This window comes from Acartia tonsa, chromosome 11 (genome assembly GCF_053477335.1).
Source record: "Acartia tonsa isolate MP-2025a chromosome 11, ASM5347733v1, whole genome shotgun sequence".
NCBI lineage: Eukaryota > Metazoa > Arthropoda > Copepoda > Calanoida > Acartiidae > Acartia > Acartia tonsa.
The window spans coordinates 16,467,506-16,493,737 of record NC_137270.1 but is presented as its reverse complement, the minus strand read 5'-3'; the positions used below and the strand labels follow the sequence as shown (position 1 = coordinate 16,493,737).

Sequence of the window (26,232 nt, the reverse complement as noted above, 5' to 3'; positions counted from 1 at the left end):
TTCTGAAATTTTTAGCACATTTTTTTCATAATTTCATGCTTTTTATGACACAAAAAGGCTACAAAAATAATAGTATAAAAGTATCACAGTCTTTATAATATATAATGCATAAAAAATGAAAAATACATAAATCACAAAAAATCTATTAATAAGAAAATAAAAAATCTTCTAAATAAAGTAAGAAATCAATAAAAATACTCAAGATGTATCCATATCGCCATTTGATGTTATTTGTCGGTTTTCCAGTAATCCATTAAATATTGTTGAAAACCTAAAGTAAAACATTTATGTACCAACCTATTACATTTAATTTTTAAAAATATACTGAATTCTTGAGAAAAAAAATAAAACATAGAACACTTTCTTTAATCTTGGATTACGATTTTCTTTTATTATCAGCTAAACCCGTAGAGTAATGGGGGAGTGGTACCCTACCCCAAAATTGTTATAAACTTTCCTCGGGCCTATAAGAAGATTCACTATAAAGGAGAGCCATATCGGTCCAGCAGTTAGCGATATTTTAAGCTTCAGACAGACAGACAAACATTCTGTTACTTTTATAGTAGAATATTATTCATATAAGTCTTGAGAATATATATATAAGAACAATGGGATAAATGTTCAGGAAATAAAACTCACCTTTTGGCAGCTTCTGAAGAGGTAAAAACTCCTGCAAAGTCCTGTCCAGTTTCAGCAGCCTGTGCCAATGCCGGTTCAATAGGCACACTTCCTGTTTTATTAAACGATACTTTTCTATAAAGATTAATGTCCCTAGATGGTCCATCAGATCCAATAATTCGTCCAACTTAAGAAGGAAATTTCCAGCAACGATAATATATTTCAATCTAATAATACGAGTAACGAAATGTTTGGTTTATAAAATTTCTCCAAGATAACTTTTTTTGATTGTTTCTTGAATATCTTTCAGCAAAATAAGCTTACATATTTGTTCGTTTTACCGTTCAAGAGATCACAAAGAACAATACTAACAATGTCTAAAATTTAATTTACTATAATCATTACCTAACAGTTTATTTTTGAAACTCTCATTGTAGAACAATTTAAAAATCTATCAATCTTTGAAAATATATTTTTGTATGTATTTAACAAAAGTGAATAATATATCAAATAAAGTTGGTTTGCAGTCACACCCGCATGAATGCATCCACGCAAATTTCAAAATTCCCAAAAAGACAACAACAATTAAAATACATAAGCATAGAATAACGGGTAATTTATGTTGTTATATAATTAGCGGTTAAAATTATTTGAAAATGTGATGCATATGAGGAAGTGAAAGCACAATATAAAAGTTATTCAATCATTGATTGAAAGGAGAAGTATGATTTTTTCTTTAGAAAGATCTCCCTTGGGACATATGAAATCAGTTTTTAAACTAAACATCATGGAATCATTTCAGCGCTAAATGAAAGGGGGGGGGGGGTTCGTAATGACATCTATTCGTAAACCGTGAGCAAAATGGTCTAAATATTTAGCTAGACCCTTCAAACTTAGTATATAAGCCTAGTCCTATAGGTATAACATCTAAATGGCAAAAAAATCCAAAATTTTTTATTTTAAGGTTAGGTTAGGTAAGAAAAACCCTGCGGAAATGGGGTTTTTAGGCTTTTTTTGGTCTATTTTGATGTTGAAACTTACCTTAAATTGTTTTTTTCTTAGGGTTTTAACTTAAATACACTGTGTCTATTCATATGGACATTATTTAAGATGATTCAGCAAGTCTTGGACCGACCCCAGGTGGCTAGGTGGGTGGCCCGCAGGGGTTAAGTGCATTTTTCCTAATATATATGTTGTGATACTTCAAATTATAGGTTTTGTAGGTCAATGAACTCAAATTCAGAGCTAAAATAAGCATTAGACTAATCTGAAGCTAGCCCCGGCGGGCTAGGTTGGTGGCCCGCGGGGTTTAAGTGTATTTTTTCCAATATATATCTTGTTATATATCAAAATATAGATTTTTTAGGTCAAGAAACTCAAATTCTCAGCGAAAATTAGCATTAGACTAACCTGAAGCTAACCCCCCCGGGCTAGGTTGGTTTTCTGCAGCCTGATGGGGCTAGCTTCAGATTAATCTTATGCTAATTCTAGCTCTGAATTTGAGTTACTGACCTAAAAAACTTATAATTTGATGTATCACAACATATATATTGGGAAAAATGCACTTAACCCCTGCGGGCCACCCACCTAGCCCGCTGGGGTCATTCCCCGACTTGCTGGATAATCTAAATAAAGTCCTCATTAATAGACACAGTTTATTCAAGAAAAAAACCTGTAAAAATATAAGTAAGTTTCTAGGTTAGGTTAGGTAAATGCTCTTAAGCCCTGCAGAAAACCAACCTAGCCGGGGGGGGGGGGGGGGGGGGTTAGCTTCAGGTTAGTTTAATGCTAATTTTCGCTGAGAATTTGAGTTTTTTGACCTAAAAACCTATATTTTGATATATAACAAGATATATATTGGAAAAAATGCCCTTAAACCCTGCGGGCCACCAACCTAGCCCGCTGGGGCTAGCTTCAGATTAGTCTAATGCTTATTTTAGCTCTGAATTTGAGTTCCTTGACCTAAAAAACCTATAATTTGATGTATCACAACATATATATTGGGAAAAATGCACTTAACCCCTGCGGGCCACCCACCCATCATCTTAAATAAAGTCCATATGAATAGACACAGAGTATTTAAGTTAAAACCCTAAGAAAAAAACAATTTAAGGTAAGTTTCCACATCAAAATAGACCAAAAAAAGCCTAAAACCCCATTTCCTGTTAAACTCTAACTGTTTACAGGTTAGCCCCCGGATCAAGTCTACAAAGTGCTGTCTTCACATTGTTAATTTGTATGTTTTATATAATGATTAAATAAATATGTTTTAATTGTGCATTCGTTATAAAATAATAATGATCTTATGAATTTATATGTTAATAAAATCATGTGTTTTAATATGTCTACTTTATTCAGTTATTATTTTATATTGCAGAATCCTCATTACTAGGGTTTTAGATTTACTTTACATTTTAATTACAGATTTGGTAAAATGAGCACTTGTCCTAAGATGTTATAAGTTTACAAATAGCGAACCTTTTCATAGGTGCGGACGTCACGTTTTCTACCGGATTGGACGTATTTATCAATGGTAGCAGAGCGTAGTTCATTTTAAAACTTTTTTTAAGATTTAAATTTAAGATCTACGGAAAAAGGACATAAAAGTGCTCGTTGTAGGCGTTTCCAAGCCAGGCTTTTACCATACTAAAAATTAAATTAGCTTTATCTTTCAAACCTAGTGGCTAGTTTTGATGGAGGTGTTGAGCGGTGGTAAGTAAAGTAACCCTAGTAAATAAAAATGACAACAGAAGTGAAGGTCAACATAGACGCACCTAAACTTGCAGATTTCTCGTGCTATGAAGATTACAAAAACAATGTAGAATTATGGAACCTAACAACCGACCATCCTAAAAAGAAAAGGGGCGTTCTTCTCTGTCAGGGGATTAAAAACTCTCACCCCGATTTTGGGGAAAACATCCAAAAAAGACTATTTCAAAAGCATAAACCAACAGAGTTAGCGGAAAGGGAAAATGGCGTAGATTTAATACTAAAATTTCTCGACGATGAAATAGGGGTTACAAAAAGGTCGGCAAAACTTAAATTTTTCAAAGCAGCTGTCACTTTCAAAAGGACAGCTGGTCAATCAATCCAGGATTATGTCAAAGAGTTCGAATATTTATTAGGTAGAGCGGAAGCTAATGGTACAAAATTTGATGATGATCACAAGGTATACTATATAATGGAAAATGCAGGGCTTTCAGCACAACAATATCAACTTCTTAATGCCGTTATCGATTGCGCCGATGATAAAACACTTTTCAAAAATGTTAAAACAAAAATGATTGATATGCTCTCAAACACTTTTGAACTTTCAACCCCCCCATCCGATAATAGCCTATCAGAGGCGTTCTTTACACAACATGCTGAGGCTTTCGCCACCTGGGCTAAGAAAAAGAACTTTTACAAAGGTAAACAAAACAACAACTTTCAAGGTAGCGCAGCGCAAGGTAATAACGTCCAAAGTAGTGCAACACAAGGCAATAATTACCATAGTAGCGCAACTCAAAAAAAGACTTACAACCAAGGGCAATCTCAAACAGCCTATGGAAACGACATGAACCCCACAGATTTTAAAGGCAGGATTTTAGCCTGTAGGATCTGTAGATCTGTAAAACACTTACAAGCAGACTGTCCTCACAAACTTAAAAATCAACGTCCAAAACTCACCTTTGTCATAGAAGGGGAGGAACACAATGAGGACGCAGCTTATGATCTTATTGACCTCAACGATGCAATTGAGGACACAGAACCAACTGAAAAAGCTATATTCTTTACAACAGATAAGACTGAACTAAGTAAATTTACCGCTGAAACACTAAATGCATGTGCACTAGATACATGCTGTACTTCTAGTGTAGCAGGTAAAAATTGGATAAACATTTACAGACAAACTTTACCTAAACACTTACAACACTTACTGACAGGACCACATGACAGTAAAACTACATTCATGTTTGGTAATCAAGAAACATTGCCGTCTCAAGGCCTATACCAAGTCCCTGTCATTATAGCTAATCAGCTACATGTACTTCCCATTGACGTCATAGAGTCAGATATACCTTTCCTTATGTCCAAAAATCATATGAAAAAGGTAGGTTTAGCCCTTGATCTCACTAATGACACAGCTACAGCGAACGGTCAGCCAATCAAAATAAACACAACCTCTGCTGGGCATTATACAATAAGCCTACTAGGGGAAGATGATACTGAAGATACTCTTATCATGCAACATGTCCTTACAACCGAATTAGAAAATGCTGATCACAAACAGCAATTCAAAATGCTTTCCAAAATACATGCACAATTTGGGCATCGCCCAAAAAAAGTGTATATTGACTTACTCAAAAGTGCAGGCCAGTGGAAAGACCATTTTGAAGACATGATTGATAAGATAATCAATGGCTGTGAAGGTTGCATTCTTCGCAAACGCAACCCGGACAGACCAGCTGTATCGTTATCACTGTCAAATGACTTTAACCAAGTAGTCTCCATGGATCTTAAACTTTTCAAGGGTAAAAACATTCTTTACATGATTGACACCTTCACACGTTACACAGTTGCAACAGTGATCAAATCAAAGGAACCTGAACAGGTCATAAAAGCTTTCATGGAGAAATGGATAAGGTATTTTCAAAAACCAAGATCCATTATAACTGACAATGGAGGTGAATTCACCGCCCACCTTACAAGAGAAGTGTGCAGTAGACTTGACATCTCCATGCTTACAACTCCAGCTGGAAGTCCATGGGGTAATGGTGTCTGTGAAAAAAATCATTATCACAATGACTCCATCCTTGGTGCTGTGACCACTGACAACCCTAAACTTGATTTAGAGGTTGCAGTTGCCTGGTCCTGTGCAGCAAAGAACAGTCTTACAACTGTTTATGGTTTTTCACCATACCAGCTGGTATTTGGACGGCAACCAAACCTGCCAAATATCATAGATGAGCCTCCAAATGCTCTAGAAGAAAAGTCCAGAAGCCAATCCCTGGAAGAGAATCTGGAAGCCATGCATGCTTGTAGAGCTGCATTCATAAAATCTATGAACTGTGCAAAGTTAAAACAAGCTCTTCGTTCCAAGATAAGAACATCAGACTATAGATACCAACAAGGAGACTGGGTCTATTACAAAAGAGAACACAGTGACACCTGGCTGGGACCTGCCAAAGTAGTGTTCCAAGATGGAAAACTGATAGGAGTCAGACATGGCAGCTACTGGTGCAGAGTGCATGCTAACAGGATCATACCTGTGAAGCCTGAACTTGCAGAAAAACTAGACCAACAGTACACCAACCATGAAACTACAGAGCAACCAAAACAAGAACAGAAAGCAGCAGCAAAAAATGTTGATGCTCCAGCAATATTGTCATCTGATATCCAAATCATCAATAATCCTGTAGAACCAGCTGCAGAGCAACCACCACAGGCTAATGCAACACCTGATCATGAACAACATGACACCACCAATCATGTCAACAATGATCAACCTGATACCAATAGCCAGAACAATATTGATGAGATCCCAACAGCTTCCACTGATCAAAATACAAGAGACACAACAGCCTACACTACTCAAGCATCAATAGATACAGCTACAAACAACCATCAACCAAGTGTACAACAAGAAAAACCCCAGCAAAACAAACCAGGAAGACCAAGAAAAACCACACAAAAACCTCAAAACAATATCTTGTTCAAAAAGAATGAAAATGTACAAATAAAGCTAGATGGTGCATGGCAAAATGCAACAGTTACTGGTAGCATGAAAAGATCTGGAAAATACCCTAACTGGTATAATTTTCAATTAGAAAATGGTACACAGTTAAATGAAGATGCAAATAACTTAGAAATAAGAAAAGTAGATGAGCCCAGACAAGATAGAGAAAACCCAGAGGATAATGAAGTAACCAACATTGCAGCTGAAATACTAGCAGTTTTGCTGTCTAAGGAAGAAAGAAGTTCTGATGAAACAATGCAAGCAAAACTTAAAGAACTAGATAAACTGAAACAATTCAACACATATGAGATTATCAAAGATGAAGGTCAGGAATTTATTACAACAACCTGGGTTCTTACAAGAAAGGGAGAGGAGATAAGAGCTAGACTCACTGCAAAGGGGTTTCAAGAAGAAACAGATGTCCCCAGTGACTCCCCAACCATGAATAAATCTTCACTAAGAACAATTCTCATAATAGCTGCCAGCAAAGGATGGGAGATAGAATCAACAGACATCCAAGCAGCTTTCCTTCAAGGAAAACCTCTTGAAAGAGTTGTCATAGTCAGACCACCTAGAGAAGCTTATCAAGCTGGAATCTTATGGAGACTGATTAAATGTCTCTATGGTCTCAAGGATGCTTCTAAACACTGGTATGACAGGGTGGCTGAGATCCTTGACAGTCTAGGCTTCAAACCTGCATCTGATGACCCAGGCCTATTTTACCTTACAGGACCTGATGGCCTTGAAGGAATCATTGGACTCCATGTTGATGATTTTCTTCACTGTGGAACTCATGATTTCAACCAAAGAGTTCTCCCTGAGGTGCTTAAAGCTTTCAAAATTGGAAGATCTGAAAAGACTAAGTTTATGTATACTGGCTTTCAACTGGTACAAGAATCTGAAAGCATTACCCTTGATCAAGAATCATATGTTGATAAGATCAAAATACCCCAGCTTAGTGCACAAAGAATGTCAGCACTGACAGAAACAATGACTGAAGAGGAGCTTACACTCCTGAGAAGGATGGTAGGGCAGATCAACTGGACAGTCAGGGCCACTAGACCGGACTTATCATTTGATCTAATTAATCTATCAACCAAGTTCCAGAAAGGTACTCTTGCTGACTTAAAAGATGCTAGAAAAGTGCTTATCAAGCTCAAAGACGTTGCCAAAGTCAAAATCCCAGCAATCAAGAATCTGCACCATGCAGAAATCTGGCTTTTCAGTGATGCCAGCTTTGGGAACTTGAATGAAGGTGTTGGCAGCACCCAAGGTCAAATCATTTTCCTTGTTGACAAAGATTCTGGCAAGTGTGCTCCTATAGAATGGAAGTCTAACAAAATTCAAAGAGTTGTATCATCAACACTTGCAGCAGAAACTCTCAGCATGACAAGTGGATTAGATGCAGCAATTGCCACCAGACAGCTACTCAGAGATCTGTTAGGCAAAGCTTTCAAACTTCCTATCAGAATTATTATTGATAACAAAGACTGCTTCGAATCTGTTCACAGCACTACTACAGTCACAGAGAGAAGATTGAGACGCGAAATAAGCATGGTCAAACAGGCTCTGAAACAGAAAGAAGTGGAACAACTAATCTGGATCACAGGAGAGTACCAAATCGCTGATATATTGACCAAAAAAGGCGTCAATCCTAACAACATCAAGCTGGTCCTACAGAATGGAAAATTTCCTGAAGAACTGTTCAAAGTCATCAAACAAAAAATCAACTAAACACACAGCAATCTCTGTGTATCAGGTTTTATTTTTTTTCTTCATCAAATCAATCATAATCAATCAAACTAAAATTTTGGGTGATTTCAAAAATTCCGAACTTTTCTTTATATAGAGAAATATAATATCAATTTACAAAAAATGATAAACCAAAACCATTTCAGTCAGAAACAATAAGAATCATCTCGTTTCGTCTCTAGAAAAAGGCAAAATAAAAAATATATGAGATAAAAAAAGCTTACACTTATTACTTATCATAATTTTCAACAATCTCAAACTAATGTCGTCGTTACTGTAAGCTTTACTAAGCTATTTTTTATATGTACATAAAAATCGTCATATACGCATCAAGAAAATTAACAATTTTCATTCTCAAATCACAAAAAATCCATTTTACTAAATACATGCAAAAAAAAAAACAAATTATTTTTTTCTTACAAAAATCTTCGGGTGACCCTAATATCTCCCGTCAAAAAACAACGCGCGGCATTCTTAAAAGTTATGCGCGGCGTGGAATTTTATCAAAAATTAATTTTATAATGTATGGTTTTGGGCGCGATTTAATCCATTTTATCTGTGCTTTGTCGCCTGACGTCCTTCCAAACCATCGTAAAGTTCGTTTCAAAGGTATTTTTTATCTATACAGTGATTAATTTTTTTACGTATTTAAAATCGTACGAAACTTAATTTTTTACGTATTTAAAAATCGTACGAAACTATTTCCAATAACACGATGCCAAAAGCATCAATATTATCAAATTTTATATGTGATTTGATACCTTGCAACATATTTTTAAATCCATTTCAACCAGACAACTCACAATTCAAGTTAAAAAAAAAAAATTCACAATGATTTCTCTTAATCAAACGAAACGTAATTTTTAATGTTTCGCCATCTCTTTCAAAAGTATTATTTTTTTTCCTGCGCTCTCTATAGATTTCTGAACATATTTACCCCTTAATTCTTTATTCCAAGCTATTTCCCACTCAAACTAAATTTTATTCCATTTTTTTACTTAATTTTATTCAATAAAAAAAAATATCTTTCTCAAAAGATTTCTTTTTCCCTCTGTTCAAACTTTCGCTAACAAGCATGACAATTATTTACAAAAGTTTTCATTGTTAAGGATCATGCCGGGATCTTCTGCTAAGTTAGCCAACGAGGCCATTGAAGAACAGCGCAGAGAAATCCTCAAGAAGCTGGGCAAGATCCCCAAGAAGACCAAGGCGTCTTACCTAACCTAACCTTAAAATAAAAATTTTTGGATTTTTTTGCCATTTAGATGTAATACCTATAGGACTAGGCTTATATACCAAGTTTGAAAGGTCTAGCTAAATATTTAGACCATTTTGCTCACGGTTTACGAATAGATGTCATTACAAACCCCCCCCTTAATGAATATACATCCACAATTGAGAGAAACAAAATTACCCCTTCTGTGGTTGAAAAGATTGGACACTAACTGGTTTAGAACCAACTAAACAAACTTAATAATACTGGCCAAAGATTTTAAGCTAAGGATTAAGATAACGTGTTTTGAAAATTTGGGTACCAGTAAAATTTACAAATCAATGTCTTGCAGGACAATTAAAATAAGAGTAGGGATATTCCTTAGAGTTTACGACTTCCTAAGGCTTTTACACAAATGTTATGCCATAAATGGATTGATTAAAAATTAAGTGTAATAAAATAAAATAAAAATCATTTAAAACCCTGAACCAATTTCTGATTAAAAACCAATACATTTTTCTCAGTCCCCCCTTCCCCACAGAAATTTCTTAGAATCTTCCCTCTAAACAAACAAACAGGGAGGAATATGATAAATTAATCTACAACCCTCTATCCCCCATTGTTGACAAGCTATTAGAGGTATAATTAACACAAAGCTATTAGGGGGGAGGATTATTTTATCGTGGATTGTTCTCTCCCTGTAAGTCAACTTAACAATGCACTCGTTGGTAAAATATTGATTAAAAATAGTGTTTATACATTTGAACTACAGCATATTATTTTTTCTTATTTTTGTGTGAAAATTCTTACTACTTACTAGGAATGAAAATCTCGTTTAAAACAGAAATTCCAATTATCAACAGTTAAAAGTTACACTGTTCAAGGGCCGTGACATTCCTACTACAACAGAATTTTAACGTTTAGGGTTATTTGTTATCAAAGGTCTGCTTCTTTTTTTTCATGTATTAGCCTGGTTTATTGGAACACTATCTAAAAGTAAATTAGATTTTCTGATGTATTTGGCAAGACACAGATAAAAAAGAGAAGTTAGAATGAATCTTTACACAAAAGAATAAGTTTAGTTAGTTCTATAAATGATCATAAAGCATTCTATAACATAATTTACAGCAATAAATTTTAACCCATTGGCAAAAATGGGATTTCATTTATTTAAGTAGAGATCTGTTAAAACACGGTGTTTTGTACTTTACTAGGTATAATGCTAAATAAATTAATTAAAAAAATTTCTTCTTTTTTTTTGCTTGGGGGGGGGGGATGGGTGATTTTTTAAGGGCAATTTCTCTTGGGAGGGTAGTAGTCACCTCCCTCAAATAGTTATAAACTTTCCAAGTACTTATGTGAAGCTACAATTTAAAGGAGAAAAATATCGGTTTGCAGTTAGCGGTTATCAGTCAGACAAACCGACATAGATCCTGTTACTTTATTAAAAGGAATAAAATGACAGACTAAGACAAAAGACCCGAAGTTTGCTTAACAATAAGGATAGTATGATCATAGCAAGTACACTTATGTGAATTTAATTTCTCGTATTCATTCGAATCCGGTGGATAGGAACCGGTTCTCATCCATACGAAAAAACTATGTCTAGCATCGTTTTATATCCAGCTTTCTACGAATATAGAAATGTACAATCATAAGATTAAAACCAGTTTTTTTAGCCGGTGCCTCCGGCACCTCGGGGCAAAAAAACTAGTTTTAATCTCATAATTGTACTTTCTATATCCGCGGAAAGCCGTTTATAATAAGATACGAGAAATAACTATTCTCGTATTCATTCGAATCCGGTGGATAAGAACCGGTTCTCTTCCATACGAAAAACTATGTCTCTCATCGTATTATATCCAGCTTTCTACGAATATAAAAATGTACAATCATAAGATTAGAACAAATTTTTTGGCCCGTGCCTTCGGCACCTCGGGGCTAAAAAAACTGGTTTAAATCTTAAAATTGTACATTCTATATCCGTGGAAAGCTGTTTATAATACGATTCAAAAAAAAAACAAACTATTCTAACACTTAACTATGTCTATTGTATGGTCAATAAAATAAAGAAGATTTGATTAGATTGCATTTAATAGTTACTTAACAAATACATGGTATTGGTTGGTCAAGTACAAATGCATTCCAAGATTTATTGGGTTATGTTAGAGGATGATTTTTAAAAGCGAAGCTTTCTTAGGCATAAAATTACCATCCCCCCCTCCATTTTCAAGGTGAAATAAAAATAAGGAGGAAAAAAGGGGTAGTTTTTTCCTATACATACCCCGTGTGTGAGGCATTGACCCTACCACCTAGTACCTGTTACCTAGCCTAACCTGATATAAAACAATAACTTAAGCAAACAAACTAAAAACTACCCAACCACCCCCTCCCCGCTTTATTTTCCAATTGATTTTAAAATTAAGATAGGGGCGGGTTATCAGGGCTCCATAAGGTTATTTCTGTGTAGCGACAATTTTTTTTTTATGTTTTTTGTCCTTTATTCATGAGTTTTCTAAAAACATCATGCACCCCACCCTTTCATATTAATTTTACCAAGGTAGCTTTATATATGCTTGATGCCTCTATGCGAATAGCCACAGTTTCTTAGTGTTATGATGACCCAAGTTGTCATAAAGGACACACACACACACTCTTACACACAATGTCTTTAATACCACATAGAAAAGTATGATTCCTAAGAAGGGAACTTGGGCGTGGTCAGCTAAAGATTTTCCACCACCTGAACAAAAATTACACTCAAATTGTTTTGTATATACAAGTTAAACAAGGAAGAAAACTCTAGGCCAGGGTGATGTAATAATTTAGTAGCTTCCACGAGAATTGCGGGTCAGCTTGTAATGTAACATAGAATACACTCAGCTGTGCGCAAAGCTTACCAATCTAGGATTGGCTAAAGGATTCTCACTTCCAATCTCCTCGTGCATCTGAATCCTAACTTCAGAGAATCAAGGCTACATACATACATACAAAGACAATTAGTTCTAATATTAGCAAAGTCGTTTAAAATCAAAAGATACAAAAAAAAGTAAAAAGAAAAGGAAGAAGAAGAAATAAAAAGTTGTAACAGAAAGACATCAGAAAGATACCTACAGAGTGGAACAGGGGTGTATATTCTACATGGGATCCCCTGCTCAGGGGGGGGGGGGGGGGAATAAAAAATAAGTGGTTGGAGGGAAAAAAAATGTAAAAATTAAGAAAACTGAAAACATTTTTTCCATTTCACCCCCCTCCTTGGTGAAAAAAACTAAAAAAATGTGTGGTAGGAGGGATAAAATAAATAAAATATAGAGTTCTTTAAATATTTTTTCATTTTCCCCCCTACTTGGTGAGAAAAAACTAGGGGGGAAAAAAAAATAAAAAATTTTGTAGCAGGGGAAAAAAAATAAATCTTGTGCAGAATATACACCCCTGGAGTGGAAATGTAGAGGTTTGTGAGCGAACTTTTCGGGGTGGACCAAGTTTTTTCTTTTCTTTTTAATGTTTTTTTTTATGTTGAGTTGAAGGGTTAGTGATGGGGAAGGTTAAAAAAAGGAGGAGAAAGAGGAGGGGAGGTAAAGTGAGTTATCTGCAATCAAAACAAAGATCTATGCCATATTAGCATTACAGACAACAGAGAGAAGTGCAGACACAAACACTTCCTATCCTTATACTAAAGTAACAGGATGTTTGTCTGTACCAAAGGATCTCGCTAACCGCTGAACCGATCGGGTTCTCCTTAACAGGGTAGATTCTCATAGGTCCTGGAAAGATTAAAAACTATTTTGGGGGAGGGTGCCACCACCCTCTAAAGAGAAATCACAATAAAATCGAAAAACATTGAAATATTCCCGAGTGTCGCTAGCGTAGTGGCGCTGCGTAGAGACATGAATTTAACAGCTGATTGACCATAGACAAATTATTTCTCAAATTAGATATTCAAAATATAAAAAAAAATCAAATGCCACTAGAGTCCTCTAGGGGCGTAGCCGCTAGTAAAAGTATAAACTAACTCTCCAACACATTCTAACAAAGTTGTACAGAAGCTTTGCTTCTGCGTAACAATGCAAGTTTACCTGAAGAAAATATGTTTGTACATTCTGAACAATTCGGGCAGACATAACCACTCATGTTCTCTATGATTCCTGAATCAAAAAAAAAATACATTACATTAATAAGTAGATATAACTGTAGTCATAAGACAAAGTTTGTAAAGACTTTATCTACACCTTTTAAGTAATTATGAGAATAATTAGAAAACTGAAAAGCTGAAAAGTATGTGCCTCTGTAATAAGGATACATTCATTTAAATACTTTATTAAAAATACCTAACACATGTAGACCAGTTTTCTTGCAGAATGTAAGTTCTCTTCTCACATCACCTACAGCAACTGCCTAAAACAAAAAGAGGATGATAACAGCTATAGATTTTTTTATGTTCTGAAAATTAAAGAGATTTTTTCTTGAACCATTTCCTATTTGTTTAACTATCGATATTGTTTCTAGGTATTTCTATACTTCCTGCATGTTTTTTTTAATTGTCTTCCTCTGTGTGTGTATGTGTGACATACTGTATTTCTATCTATCCATCTATTAATCTGTCAATCTATCTATCTACCTGTGGAGTAGTGACAAGGACAGCTCCATCCACTTTAACACCTTTCAATGCTTCCATGACAGCAATATGTTCATCTATACCATTCATCTTTCATTTCAATTCAGGGAAATTTTATAGGATTAGGTAACTTATTAATTTTTTTATGAAAAAATCATATTTTCGTTAATAGATAATTTATATTCTTAGAAAGGCAGCTGACTTATCTATTACAATTTAAACTTTTCTTAATTATTGAAGAATTCTTAGAAGAACAGTATTTCCAATATGGCTTCGAAACCATTTAATATCCGGTGGATAAGAGCCGGTTCTCAGTCACAATGAAAAATCATGTATCGTATCGTATTAAATCCAGTATTCTACGAATAAAAATGTACAATCATAATATTAAAACCAGTTTTGTTAGCCCGTGCCTTCGAAATATCGGGGTAACAAAACTTGTTTTAATCTTATAATTGTACATTTTTATATACACGGAAAGCTGTTTAAAATACGATGCGATAAATAACTATTTAATTCAATCAAAGTAGTATGAAATTCTGTTTCTGGATGCTTGAAAATATTGGGCGATAGATTAAATTAATATATAAAGAAAAATTCCTGAAGTTCCAGGAGGTGTATCAATCACAAGGAGGTCCAGTTCACCCCAGGTTACGTCTAAACAAGGATGATGTAATGATAATATACATAAGAACCGAAGAGTAAAATTAAGAAATGAAAACAGAACAAATTGAGTTATAAGTAGATCAGATGTTCAGTGATCATAGAGAGAGAGAAAAAAATAAAAATTGACAGACTGATGGACAAAGTAAATCATATACTAAATGCTAATTGGTAGAGATAATTTCCACTAAAATTTTGTGCTGCGCTATCTTGAATATCAACTGAGAAATTTACGTTAAAAAATGTAATTCAATTCGTAAAATAAAGAAGGTAGGTAAAATGTAAATCAAATTAAAATAACCTGATAAAAATTGTCTGATCATAGCAGTCTTTTTAGGGCCTCTCCAAACTACAGGGTCATCCTAAATAAACAAGGATGACAACATCCATAACAGCGAAGCTTAGGTAGTAAATCAGAAAGTAAGACAAACAAATATTTCGTATAAATCTATCTAAAAATTACTAAAATACAGGACTCCTAATAGACATACCATCACATACGTAAATTTTCAGACTTAATTAAAGATAATGGGCTTTATAGCATCCATTTATTGAAATCAAGTTATGGGATGATTATATCACTAAAAATAGGTATATTTTTGGACCAAAAGCAAGACCAAAAAAACCATTTTCTTTAAGATCCTGTTTATGATAAATACTAGGTACTCTATTTAATTTTCATTTTTACATAACTCACAGACTGATTTTATGTTTTATTAGGTAAGTAAGCTTTGTAGCTAATAATGTTATATCAAATAGGAAAATAATTTACCTGATTTGTGAGAAGAAACCCAATGGACATAACACCCAGGGTTTTTGTATTGTCTGTGTAGACTGGCAGCCACCCTGCGTCATGCTGGTGTACTTCATGACCCTGCACTCCACACATACGAGGTATACTAGGTTAAATAATAGCTGAGATAATAAGTACTATAGGCTGAGCTCCTAGTATCTAGGTATCCACCCTGTGTCATGCTGGTGTACTTCATGACCCTGCACTCCATACATACGAGGTATACTAGGTTAAATAATAGCTGAGATAATAAGTACTAGAGGCTGAGAACCTAGCTTCTAGGTAGCCACCCTGTGTCATGCTGGTGTACTTCATGACCCTGCACTCCACACATACGAGGTATACTAGGTTAAATTATAGCTGAGATAATAAGTACTAAAGGCTGAGAATCTAGCTTCTAGGTAGCCACCCTGTGTCATGCTGGTGTACTTCATGACCCTGCACTCCACACATACGAGGTATACTAGGTTAAATAATAGCTGAGATAATTAGAACAAGCGGCGGCGCTCCTAGCGTTTATGTAAATGTTTTATTAATCTACCTAACAATCTAACACTTTATATTCGAAAGCTGAGATAATAAAAATAGCTGAGATAATAAGAACAAGCGGCGGCGCTCCTAGCGTTTATGTAAATGTTTTATTAATCTACCTAACAATCTAACACTTTATATTCGAAAGCTGAGATAATAAAAATAGCTGAGATAGTAAGAACAAGCGGCTGCGCTCCTAGCATTTATGTACATGTTTTTATAATTTCCCTAACAATCTAATACTTTGTATATAGACTTTAGGAGATAGAATGGCTTAAATGCATCAAACTGTTAATTAAACAAGCTAGATTAAAGCACTCGATCAGATAAGTTCAGTGGTTAAAACCTTTCTACTTTATAATACAAAGATAATCATTATTTTGTTTAATTAGGGATAATATTGATAACTCTTTGTTACCTAGGACCACATAAGTCAATATCGAGAACTCCAACTTTTAATCCATTCTGAAATAAATTTAAAGTATCATATTGTAAAGTCATTTTTATTCTTGTATTGTTAAATTCCACCCGACAAACCCACTTTTAATTCCTATTACACACTCCAAATTAGCATACCATAGGACATGGATACCCAACGTACAGACATGACGCAACATAAAATACCTATAGTGTAGCTTCGCTCCCATAAAGTTATTCTTACTTTTTGAGCTGTTAGAGCTAATTGTGTCGTCACTGTGGATTTTCCAACTCCACCTTAAACAATAAGAGTTTCACTCATAGTGCATAGTTGAACACAGAAAACCCCCCTTTATTTTGAGCTAAATATAAAGGTGGGAGGGAAGGTTGTTTTAATTTTTGTAAAGGTAAGGATACAACCCAACTAATTTCAAATAATAAAAAAAATTAAGGGGTGTTTATGGGGTTAATCACCAATAAGTTAAAATCGTAATTTTCACTCCTCTTGGTGTATCTTGTTATAGTATAAAGAAAAACAATTTTATTGGATTTTGAGTGAAATGAAACAAAAATTTAATTTACTCAGCTTTCGAGAAAAAGGTCATGGGCAGGTGTTTTTTGACAGTAAGTGCTCCTGTAAGCTATGGGCGCCACTGCTAGTTTCCTTCAAGGTTAGTTACACTGCGAGGGTTAAAGAACACGCTTTTTTTACGAGGTAAGGAGATCATTACCTTTTCCACTTAATACAAGGATTATATTCTTTACTCCATCTAAGTTAACATCTTTTAGAGCATCCATTTTTTGTAATACTTCTAGTTTTCAATTTATTTCCAATAAATTATCTGCAAATAATCAATATAACAAAATTTGATAAAAAATATTCTTAAAATCACAATAACAATTAAACATCCATAAGTAGCGAAGCCAAACTATCATAAAAAGACAAACGGAAAAAGTGAGTTATATGGAGCAGAATTTTAGTGGTCTAAAAAAGGAAAGAGAAGTAAATGATCCTGAAACTCGAAGAAAAACAAAGCATAACCAACCGGTTAAGTGTTAGGAATCTGCCTCTTCTATTGAATGTTCTCTATTGCAGGTTTCCACTGATAAGAACATAAAGAAGCCAATCGTTTATTTTATTGTGATTTTATATTCTATCTATTATTAATATGTCTATTATATGTTGTGTTACATTTATCATTCAATATAATGATCTTGTTTTATAATGTGTTTCATTGCAGATTCCGTACCGAAACTAATTGAGGTTTAAATATGTTTTAACAATATCTTTTCTATTTCAAATAAAGATGCATAAGATGGGACGTGCGTGTCAGGTTCATTAAGTCAGCTAAAGCCTATCCAAAGGTAGTTTCTGGTTATTCTTACATTAAGTTGTATACTGTATAAACTTCGGTAAAGGTATCTTCACTTCACAATAAAAATAAACAGTGTATCTTAAATAGCAGCTGAGAAAATTTTATTTTCCCAATAGCGTTACAGACGTTCAGCAATTAAATAATAGAGAAGCTTCACTTCTAACAATGACATTATTGTTTATCACAGGTACAAAGATAACATCATAATAATTCATGATATTCAAATAAACTCATGAAATGCTTTGTAATGAGGGATGCAGGAATAGAAAGGAAAAAAATGGATCATATGTCTCCATTGTCCACTTCCTCCCTGCATACCATAAAAAAAGTTAACTTTCTCAACATTTAGCTTCATAAATGAACAATCCAAAAACCTTTGTTCCAAAGCAAATTGGTTTAACTTTTCAAAACAAATCCTAAAAGTTTAGATTAGGTTACATGATTAAATCCACAAGTCGACATTAAAAATACAATGTTTCTTTACATTGATGGATCTATCTGTTAGGGTTGGTTATCAAACAAATCGTTACTTATGTATTCCATCTTCGAATATATTTTTTCCCCAGAAAACTTGACCCTGTCTTTAATGTAATTATGTATGAGAAACATATCCCCTATCCACTTTTTCTCCTTTTTCCGCCAGGATTTGTTCAATGTTTGTCTTTCCCTCCAAATCCGGCCACCAACCAAGATTATCAGCTGAAAATAAATATATTTACTAAAAAAATAATCTTAGGAATGAAATCAATATTACAAAAATAAGTTTTCACGAATTTTTTTCTAATACTTTTGGCCAACTTACAACTTAGAAATCCGATAAAAAGGCCAAGATACACAAACAGACATCAAAATACTTTTTTTTATATTTTTCAAGTATATTTTTATAAAAAAAAATAACTTTTAAAACCTTCAAAAGTAAAAAATAGACGTGGCAAAAAAAATATTTTGAGTTTTTCTTGATTCTAGGTCGGAGCTGGAGCCAAATCCGGAGTGCGTCGGAGCCACACCAAAATCAAACGGCTCCGCAACGATATATATCTTATTTTATAACTGTCTATTTAGGTGAAGACGATTATGACGAACCCAATAGTGAGAGCAAATTCCGGAGCTGCCCAGCGCCGTTGTTTTCATAGGCGGCTCCGGCACCAAAATCAAACAGCTCCGCAACGCTGCGTATTTAGCTTTATTATACATGATAGGTAGGGTTACCTATGAGGTGATTATTTTCACAACCTTCACACTTTACAATTACAACTCCTTTGGTGTAGGCAATCTGAAAATATATATAATTCATAGATATTTTTACAAAAACTCTTAAAAATAATATTTCTGAATATCTAGTGTATTTATTTCTAATATTCCTTAAATGCTTCAGCAACTTTATAAAAAGACAGTAAAAGACCTTATTTGCCTTTACAGAGGTGGCCACATTTTTCAATGCATATTTCGTAGGTAGTACTTTTCTTTGAGATTTAGCGCTTTTGTCTTTTCTTTATGTTATGTTTAAATTATATTTATTCTGTGAGGGAAAGGGGGGGGGGGGGGGTACTTCATGATCTCTCATCCGAACCCTAGGTAATATCTTTGGGAATTTTTACTAAATCTTAAATTACTCACAAAATATTTCAATCTATAAAATAGGTAGTATTGTTTATTATCGTCTTATCCCTTAAGATCCCTGAATAAAAGTTTACCTTTGATATATACTTTGTACTTCTTGTAGAGCATACTTTGCAGGTGTATGATAATTGTAACTTTTTGATTTCTTCTTTCAACGATGCTAGTTGGTGCTTAGATTCTTCTGCTAAAGATTAGGACACTTTAAATTGTTAGGTATAGAGGGGTGGTGGGTCATTTAGATGGTGAGTAGTTAGGACGATAAATTGAACTCCTTTTACTCTTTACTGTTAGGTTTTATTTATTGGGATATAAGATTACTTATTCCATTCCTTTATTCCTGATTATGTTACTACGGGCTTCTTACATAGCACTTAGGGGTCTTTGAACCCGAGAATGGGGAACCAGTCCCCTCAATCCTAATTAAAACTTTTTCAATTTCTTCTAGCTAAGTTGTCTAACCTTTCCACCTCCAACTGAGAAACTAGCCTGAAACCTAGCCAGGAACAATATTAAACATTTTAGGCGTACCTATCTGAGATACGAAAAAACATATAAAGACAAATATAACCATGTAATAATGAATATTGATTCAAAACTCTTATTTAACAAGTTAGTAGTTTTAAATTAAGATTAAGTGTCCCAATGAACCTGTTTGTTCTTGTTGTTCTGTGGCTGGATTTAATTCTTGTCTGCCCACGGGTGGGCATAATCTTAAGGTAGATACTGACAGATTTCTTCCTGGATTTCTCCTAAAATTGGTAAATTATCCAGTTTTTTTTGTACAAAAAGAAGGATGACAACATCCACACAACGTGAACCTCAGAAGGAAATTCAACCCACATTAACACTTGAAGAGTGTCAAAACTTATCTTAATAAGTGTATATGTTTTGCAAAATTGCGGAACTACAGGATACTGTTAAAGGATTTTTAAAACTTGATTATAGAGATGCTTCGCTAAAAAACACTGTACAATTACATCCCCCTTTTTTTAAAATCTTTGACAGGTATGGATATATTAGTTCTTGTTTAAATAATCTTAACAATAAAATAAGAATTTATTCTCTCTCACGAAATTTTAAACTCCTCCCCTTATTATTTTTTTTGCCATTTGAGACCAAACTTTATCTCCTAATAACCAACGCTCGTTTTCAATGGATAAAAACTTACAAAGAATAATTTGTCAGCCTTGCAGGTTGACCAGCAAATAGCTGGAGGGCAGTTCTTCTTAACCCATACAATTGTAATACACGTGTTATACTATTCATTTTTATTTATTCTGAAATTTTCACATTATGCAAATACATATTTTATAATATTTTTGTATAATTTAATTTTAAATACATACCTACCTTCACAATTTTCTTATTTAATATTTATTTGGAATTAATTGATAATCAACAATTCAATTGAAAAACTAAGAAAGTTTCCATTAAAATATCTTTTAATAAAATTTTTATTTGTAATATTTAATATTTTTACTTTTTTCAAAATTACATGAATGTAACCAAACAACTTTCAAACAAGAATGACGACATCCTTATAAGCAAAGTTCAACAAATAAAATGAACAAAAAAAATTTACAAAAATTTTACATAAAACGATTGGACTTTTTGGTGAACATAAAAGAGTTGCTTTATTGACTAAATTGTACCTGAGGGTTTCAGGAATTATCATACAAAGTTTGAAATTGATAACACGATTTTGATATTCCAAAGACAATGCGTTACAGACCGACACTTACCGTAGAAGGCTTCGCTTTCAATAAATTAAATAATCATCGGCTAAGTAATTTTAAAATATAGGATTTGTAAAATTAATATATCAATTTTTGTTCATTATTGAATTTGATAAAATAAAATAAATAATATAAAATATTTTGCTTTTATTTGATTAAAGCTATATAAAAGTAGAAGGATGTGTGTCTATTTGTTAAGTAACAATAGTTTTTCAGTTTATTATATGGAAATGGACCGTTGCCAAATTATAATATTACTTTAAAAAATCATTTTTAGCTAGTCCGGAGCCGGAGCCGTTTTTAACGAAAAATACGGCTCCGGATCCGGCTCCACCAAAAATGTTGCTGCTCCCGGCTCCCGGCTCCGGCTCCAGAACACTGCTTGTAGGAACTTTTTATAATAAATAAATCATAAGCAATTTTATGTAAAAAGGACAAAATTAACAAATCTTTGATCAATTAGGTATCATACAAAAATTTTCATATCAAATGCAAATTAATTCAATAATAAAAGTGTGAGATAAAAAGAAGGGATTAACAATGGAGGATATATCAATTATTCCTCGAATTTTTATGATGCTACCTTCATTAGTTTGTAACTTTTGGGGATGAAAGGGGGGGGGGGGGGTAAAATGTGGTGACTCGTCACACGACATACCAGCAATTTTATTTTGCGGTTGCGGCGGAAAACGGCGGGAGCAGCGGTCCCGCCGCCGTTTTCTTAATTCAAATATTTTTTACTTACTAACCTAAAAAGATTTTGTTTCAATATCTTTAAAAGCACAGGAGTAGCACTGTATTTAAGATATACCTTGATAAACGAGAATTTGAGAAAAATGACTAAGTCCTCCGCAGGGTTGCTTGTAAGGGGAAAAATTTTTGAAAAAAATAACATGGTCTGAAATGATTCCAAATTGCCTAATTCGGCGAGAAATGCAATAAAAAATTTTTTTTGGTGGCGGCGAGAAACGGCGGGAGCGGCGGTCCCGCCGCCGTTTTTTTGAAAGATACCAATAATTGGGGTAATTAGTGACCCAGCCCAAAAGATTTCATCCAATTATCTCTAAAACTAAGGGAGTAGCACCCAAAATAAAATTGCTGGTATGTCGTGTGACGAGTCACCACATTTTAACATACCGGCCATTGTCCTCTCCCTACATTGATAAAACAAGAAAACAAGATTGACAATTTTCATAATAGCGCTCACTATTTAACAAATAAATTGCAATCAATACAATTTTCAAGGCATACATTTCAATATAAAGATTGTATAAATAGAAAAAATTGTAATAGCATGCTTTAAATTGAATTGGAAAAATATGTGCTAGGATAAATTAGACAAATAGTTTTTCTTCAAATACAATATTCATGACCTATAATGGTTGGTTATTTGATTTTCGTTCAATTTTTATACGTTCCATATTTAATTTTTGTGACCAAAAATCAGCGCAGCATTAAAAAATCTGTTTCCTGCAGAATGTAAAAGTCTACGCCGATTTGTAAAAACTGCACATATCTATACATTTCAGGTGGACTGACAGCTGTCCGCTGATCCGGAATTGTTGTGAGCTCTTGTGTTTGTAGGCATATACGGGCTTTCATCTATGTATAATTTCTTTATGTGTCGCCCTGAAATAAAAACGGTAATGTGAGAATATTTCAACAATTATAATGCAGGGATATAATGGGATAAGACAATGCCCGACAAATTGATTTATATCCCCAATGATGACACACAAAATTACCCCTTCTGTAAATTAAAATTGGTGGTAAAACCGTTTGAACACTCATTATAATGAAACAACCAATCAAAATTAACTGAAGTCTATAAAGTTGTCAAGCCAACGAATAAGAAAACGTTATTATATAACTTTTTGGACCAGGGTAATAAACATCACAATGTCATCCTTATATAATGACGTTGGCTTAACAACTTTGGGGACTTCTATTTAATTTTGATTGGTTGATTCATTAACTTGAATGTCCAAACGTTTTAACCACGAAGAGTTATCTATGAGGGATAATTTTGTGTATCATCATTTAAGATGTATATCAATTTATCGGCCATTGTCATATTCTCTGAAGAATCTACGGCTTTTCAATCAAGGGTTTAAAAAAGGGTCAAATAATGTGTATACCTGGAACCATAGCCAGACCCAATATCCTTCCTTCTTCCAGTTGTTGTTGGGGTTGACTGCCACTGGTAGCTTCTACCCCTTCTGGCGAGAGCCTAAAAAAGTGCGTATACCGATTTGGTTCTCCGTTTCAGTGTAGCTTCCCATAGGTTTAAAATTATATAATATGTACACTCACAATAGAAATCGCAGCTGCAAGAAAAATAACCCCTCCCCCAATATTTTTTTCTTTTTTAAATCAGATGAAAAGTAGTAGGTGAAACTTCCACTTTATTTTCATTTTTTTTAAAAAGGAGGCAGGGGTAGGGTTTTAATGCTCAACAGGCACAGTGCGTGAAAGCACCAATTTACCTACCTGTTATTGATATCATCAGGATCTCGTGTGTACTCATTGCATAGCCCAATTATCACATTACTGTCCCTAAAAAAGAAAAAAATATATGAGAATCATGAATTATTGCAAATACAATTATCACAAGACATGAACAGGACAACTTAAATTAATCTTAAATCCAATATATATAATTTCCACTTAAAAATGTAGCTCACAAATAAAAAATGAAAAAAAACTGAGATTTTATTTTACAAATCTTGAAACAATTTTTTTTGTAAAATATCCCTTATAATCACTCTTATGGACATGGTCAAACAATTTATATTACATCAATATATGGACTGGTAGAACACAACTGATTATAAATCATACTTCTACTTATGTTGGACTTCAGGCCTTTCATTGTTAGTAATTGTAGTTTAGCTGCGCTACCACTGCATAAACCTTACCTGTCTGTGCATAAGAAAGTGCCCACAAGAAATCTCCCATCAGATATTTCAACCTGCAAAAGAGAAAATCCGGATCAAATGAAGTTTGGGTGAACACTGAACAGTCAAGTTGACCTAAACATTCTATGGTTATATCATAGGATAGCAATCCGAATCTGTTTCAAATTAATTGACCGCCAATTTTTGCACACAAAAGTCAAAATCATTAATCAAGCAAACTGTGAAAACTTCAAATCAAAAGTTTTAACCCTGGTTATATTGCATCTCTCTAAAAAGGTACTCTAATAATCAACATTACTAACCGAACAACCAATAAACCATAAACGCACATGATTCTTGTGTGAAAGAAAGAAAGAAAATCAGGGGTACAGTGATAAGACAATGGACAACAAAATTGACCCCTCCCCCCACTCAGTATTATTATGGCAGTTAAGTATTTTGGGGGGCAGAAAGGTAATTAGATTGCATTGATTTAGCATCGATTGTTCTCTCCCTGCTTCCGTGATAAAAATGCATTGAATGTCAAGTTTTATTGCCTGACCTAAGGGGAGAAATACACTTCAAAACTTTTATTCCATCTCAAAATGTGTTTTCTATCGCAGGGAGAAGCAAGATTGAATTTTTGATAAAATATTATTTTGTGGTTTAATCTATGATAATTATTAGAGGGGTAGTTGCACGTCATCCAATGCACATCATCCAAAGTCAAATAACTCAAGATCGCTGGTGTAAAAGTATTTGTTTGTTTCATCACCTTTGATTAGTTACCAAAAGATATTCTTGATTATTTTCATAGAAAATAGATAAAAAAAACTGGATATAATACGATGCAAGACATAATTTTTTCGTATGGATGAGAACCGGTTGTAATCCACTGGATTTTAATCAATTTCGAATGAATACGAGAAAAAAACTTACCTTTATATTTCTATTAAGCCAAGACCTAAGATTTCTGACTCCAGGTCTGGTTTCATTGGGAGGTCCTGTTCCAAGGTCGGGTAGCTCCAGGTCCAGCTGGCCGCCAGAATTGCCAGCTGCTCCCTTGTCAAGGCCGAGCTTTCCTAGGTCTTCGGCTAAATTGCCCAATTCTGAAAGAAAAAACATATCTATCATTAATTTTGAAGAAATTAGGTCATTTAAAAGCATTAAGAACTCTGTTGTAAATTGTGATTGTTGAACGAACATTAGGTCCAAACCCTAAGTGACTATGGCTAATCAATCAATCAAACATTAACATAAAAAAGAGACTGATCATTACCTAATCTAATAAGTGACAGATACTTCACTAATTCGACGATTTTTTAATTTTAAGAATAAAAATCTCAACATATAAACGAAAGGATCTTTTATTTATAAAAATTGTGTTTTACCTATGTTACTACATCTATCCGAAGCAGAAAGAGAAGATTCTGTCTTTTCATTTCTGCTTGATTCACTAGCCTTTTCTAAAACATAAAAAGTCATCATAATTATGGTCTATTATTGGCCAAGAGTTAATTAAATTCTCATTGTAGATTAATAACAGGAAGAGAGTGTAGTTTAATTGTGTTTATATTACTTCTAAAAAAAGCAAAATATTTGACAATTTGACAAGTGGCCATTTAAAAAACTGTTATTGCTATCTTTAGTAATATTTTTTTTCTTTAATTCATCAATATTTAAGCTTTTCTTTTGGTTAGGGTAAAAGTTTACCTAATACGTAATTTCCTTTTAGGTGTTTCGGTGTCTTTAAATCATAAAATTAACAAAGATAATTATTTTCTTTACATTTACATAAAAAAATAACAAAATTACATAATATCATTATAGAGTATCTTTCGTCAAACACAAGTATCAAAACCAAACCTGCGTCTTGTGCATTCACCATTGTTTCATTCATAATGTTTTTAGGCTTATTGTGTTGACTATAGCCTTCCCATGTGTAGAGGGATGTGATACAGATTTTAACTAACTGTTTTCACTATGTAGTTCGTTTTTATGTATAAAATATTCAAACTATGCTTTTTATGTTGCTTTGTAGTCTTCTCAATGAGATGTTGTTAAAAATGCCAACATGCATAAGGATAAGATACAATATCACTATGTTCAGCTTTTTTTAACTAGGTACAAGGTTCTCATTTTTTACAAATATTATTTTTTATTTAAACACTTTTATTCATAAGTCACAATAACATGACTAGAGATATGAAGTTAAGTTTTATGCATAAGGATGAGAAACAACCATATTGTAGAAATGAACAAGCACTTAAATCTCCAATGAT

At 33.7% G+C, this 26,232-nt stretch overlaps 3 protein-coding genes across 4 annotated transcripts; all 3 read right to left on the bottom strand.

Moving 5' to 3' along the window:
- Nubp2 (NUBP iron-sulfur cluster assembly factor 2) lies at positions 1–17,191 on the bottom strand. Its single transcript, XM_080176413.1, has 12 exons — positions 17,053–17,191; positions 16,566–16,618; positions 16,323–16,369; positions 15,353–15,479; positions 14,882–14,942; positions 14,520–14,574; positions 13,921–13,996; positions 13,631–13,697; positions 13,379–13,447; positions 12,003–12,045; positions 640–732; positions 1–271 (listed from the first exon to the last, which is right to left on the bottom strand). The coding sequence occupies exons 1-12, from the start codon at positions 17,117–17,119 to the stop codon at positions 199–201; spliced, it is 831 nt and encodes a 276-aa protein (XP_080032539.1). The 5' UTR covers positions 17,120–17,191; the 3' UTR covers positions 1–198.
- LOC145331633 (uncharacterized) lies at positions 17,163–20,596 on the bottom strand. Of its 2 annotated transcripts, none has more exons than XM_080176409.1 (5): positions 20,486–20,596; positions 19,966–20,066; positions 19,392–19,501; positions 18,907–18,970; positions 17,163–18,396 (listed from the first exon to the last, which is right to left on the bottom strand). In XM_080176409.1, the coding sequence occupies exons 1-5, from the start codon at positions 20,581–20,583 to the stop codon at positions 18,290–18,292; spliced, it is 480 nt and encodes a 159-aa protein (XP_080032535.1). In that variant the 5' UTR covers positions 20,584–20,596; the 3' UTR covers positions 17,163–18,289. The 2 variants fall into 2 exon arrangements, with proteins under 2 accessions (XP_080032535.1, XP_080032536.1); XM_080176410.1 differs by having other exon boundaries at positions 19,392–19,498.
- Positions 20,597–21,517: 921 nt separating this feature from the next.
- On the bottom strand, positions 21,518–26,174 carry LOC145331625 (uncharacterized). The gene is made up of 7 exons (XM_080176393.1): positions 25,817–26,174; positions 25,342–25,416; positions 24,890–25,059; positions 23,972–24,024; positions 23,544–23,609; positions 23,192–23,283; positions 21,518–22,682 (listed from the first exon to the last, which is right to left on the bottom strand). Exons 1-7 carry the CDS (start codon positions 25,848–25,850, stop codon positions 22,579–22,581), a joined length of 594 nt encoding a protein of 197 aa, XP_080032519.1. The 5' UTR covers positions 25,851–26,174; the 3' UTR covers positions 21,518–22,578.
- Between the last annotated feature and the right edge of the window lie 58 nt (positions 26,175–26,232).

What these genes read in the sequence shown, in the direction of transcription:
- LOC145331625 (XM_080176393.1), bottom strand. Translation starts at nt 25,850, where the DNA reads ATGAATGAAACAATGGTGAATGCACAAGACGCAG. An exon ending in GGTGAATGCACAAGACGCAG is followed by an intron (nt 25,417 to 25,816) that starts GTTTGGTTTTGA and finishes TTTATGTTTTAG; the next exon opens with AAAAGGCTAGTGAATCAAGC. An exon ending in CCTGATGATATCAATAACAG is followed by an intron (nt 23,284 to 23,543) that starts GTAGGTAAATTG and finishes GCACTTTTTTAG; the next exon opens with GCTCTCGCCAGAAGGGGTAG.
- Nubp2 (XM_080176413.1), bottom strand. Translation starts at nt 17,119, where the DNA reads ATGGATGCTCTAAAAGATGTTAACTTAGATGGAGTAAAGAATATAATC. An exon ending in CCTTGTATTAAGTGGAAAAG is followed by an intron (nt 16,619 to 17,052) that starts GTAATGATCTCC and finishes TTATTGTTTAAG; the next exon opens with GTGGAGTTGGAAAATCCACA. An exon ending in ATTGACTTATGTGGTCCTAG is followed by an intron (nt 15,480 to 16,322) that starts GTAACAAAGAGT and finishes TATTTAACCTAG; the next exon opens with TATACCTCGTATGTGTGGAG.
- LOC145331633 (XM_080176409.1), bottom strand. Translation starts at nt 20,583, where the DNA reads ATGAATAGTATAACACGTGTATTACAATTGTATGGGTTAAGAAGAACT. An exon ending in AGGCTGACAAATTATTCTTT is followed by an intron (nt 20,067 to 20,485) that starts GTAAGTTTTTAT and finishes TACCAATTTTAG; the next exon opens with GAGAAATCCAGGAAGAAATC. An exon ending in AGAACAACAAGAACAAACAG is followed by an intron (nt 19,502 to 19,965) that starts GTTCATTGGGAC and finishes CCTAATCTTTAG; the next exon opens with CAGAAGAATCTAAGCACCAA.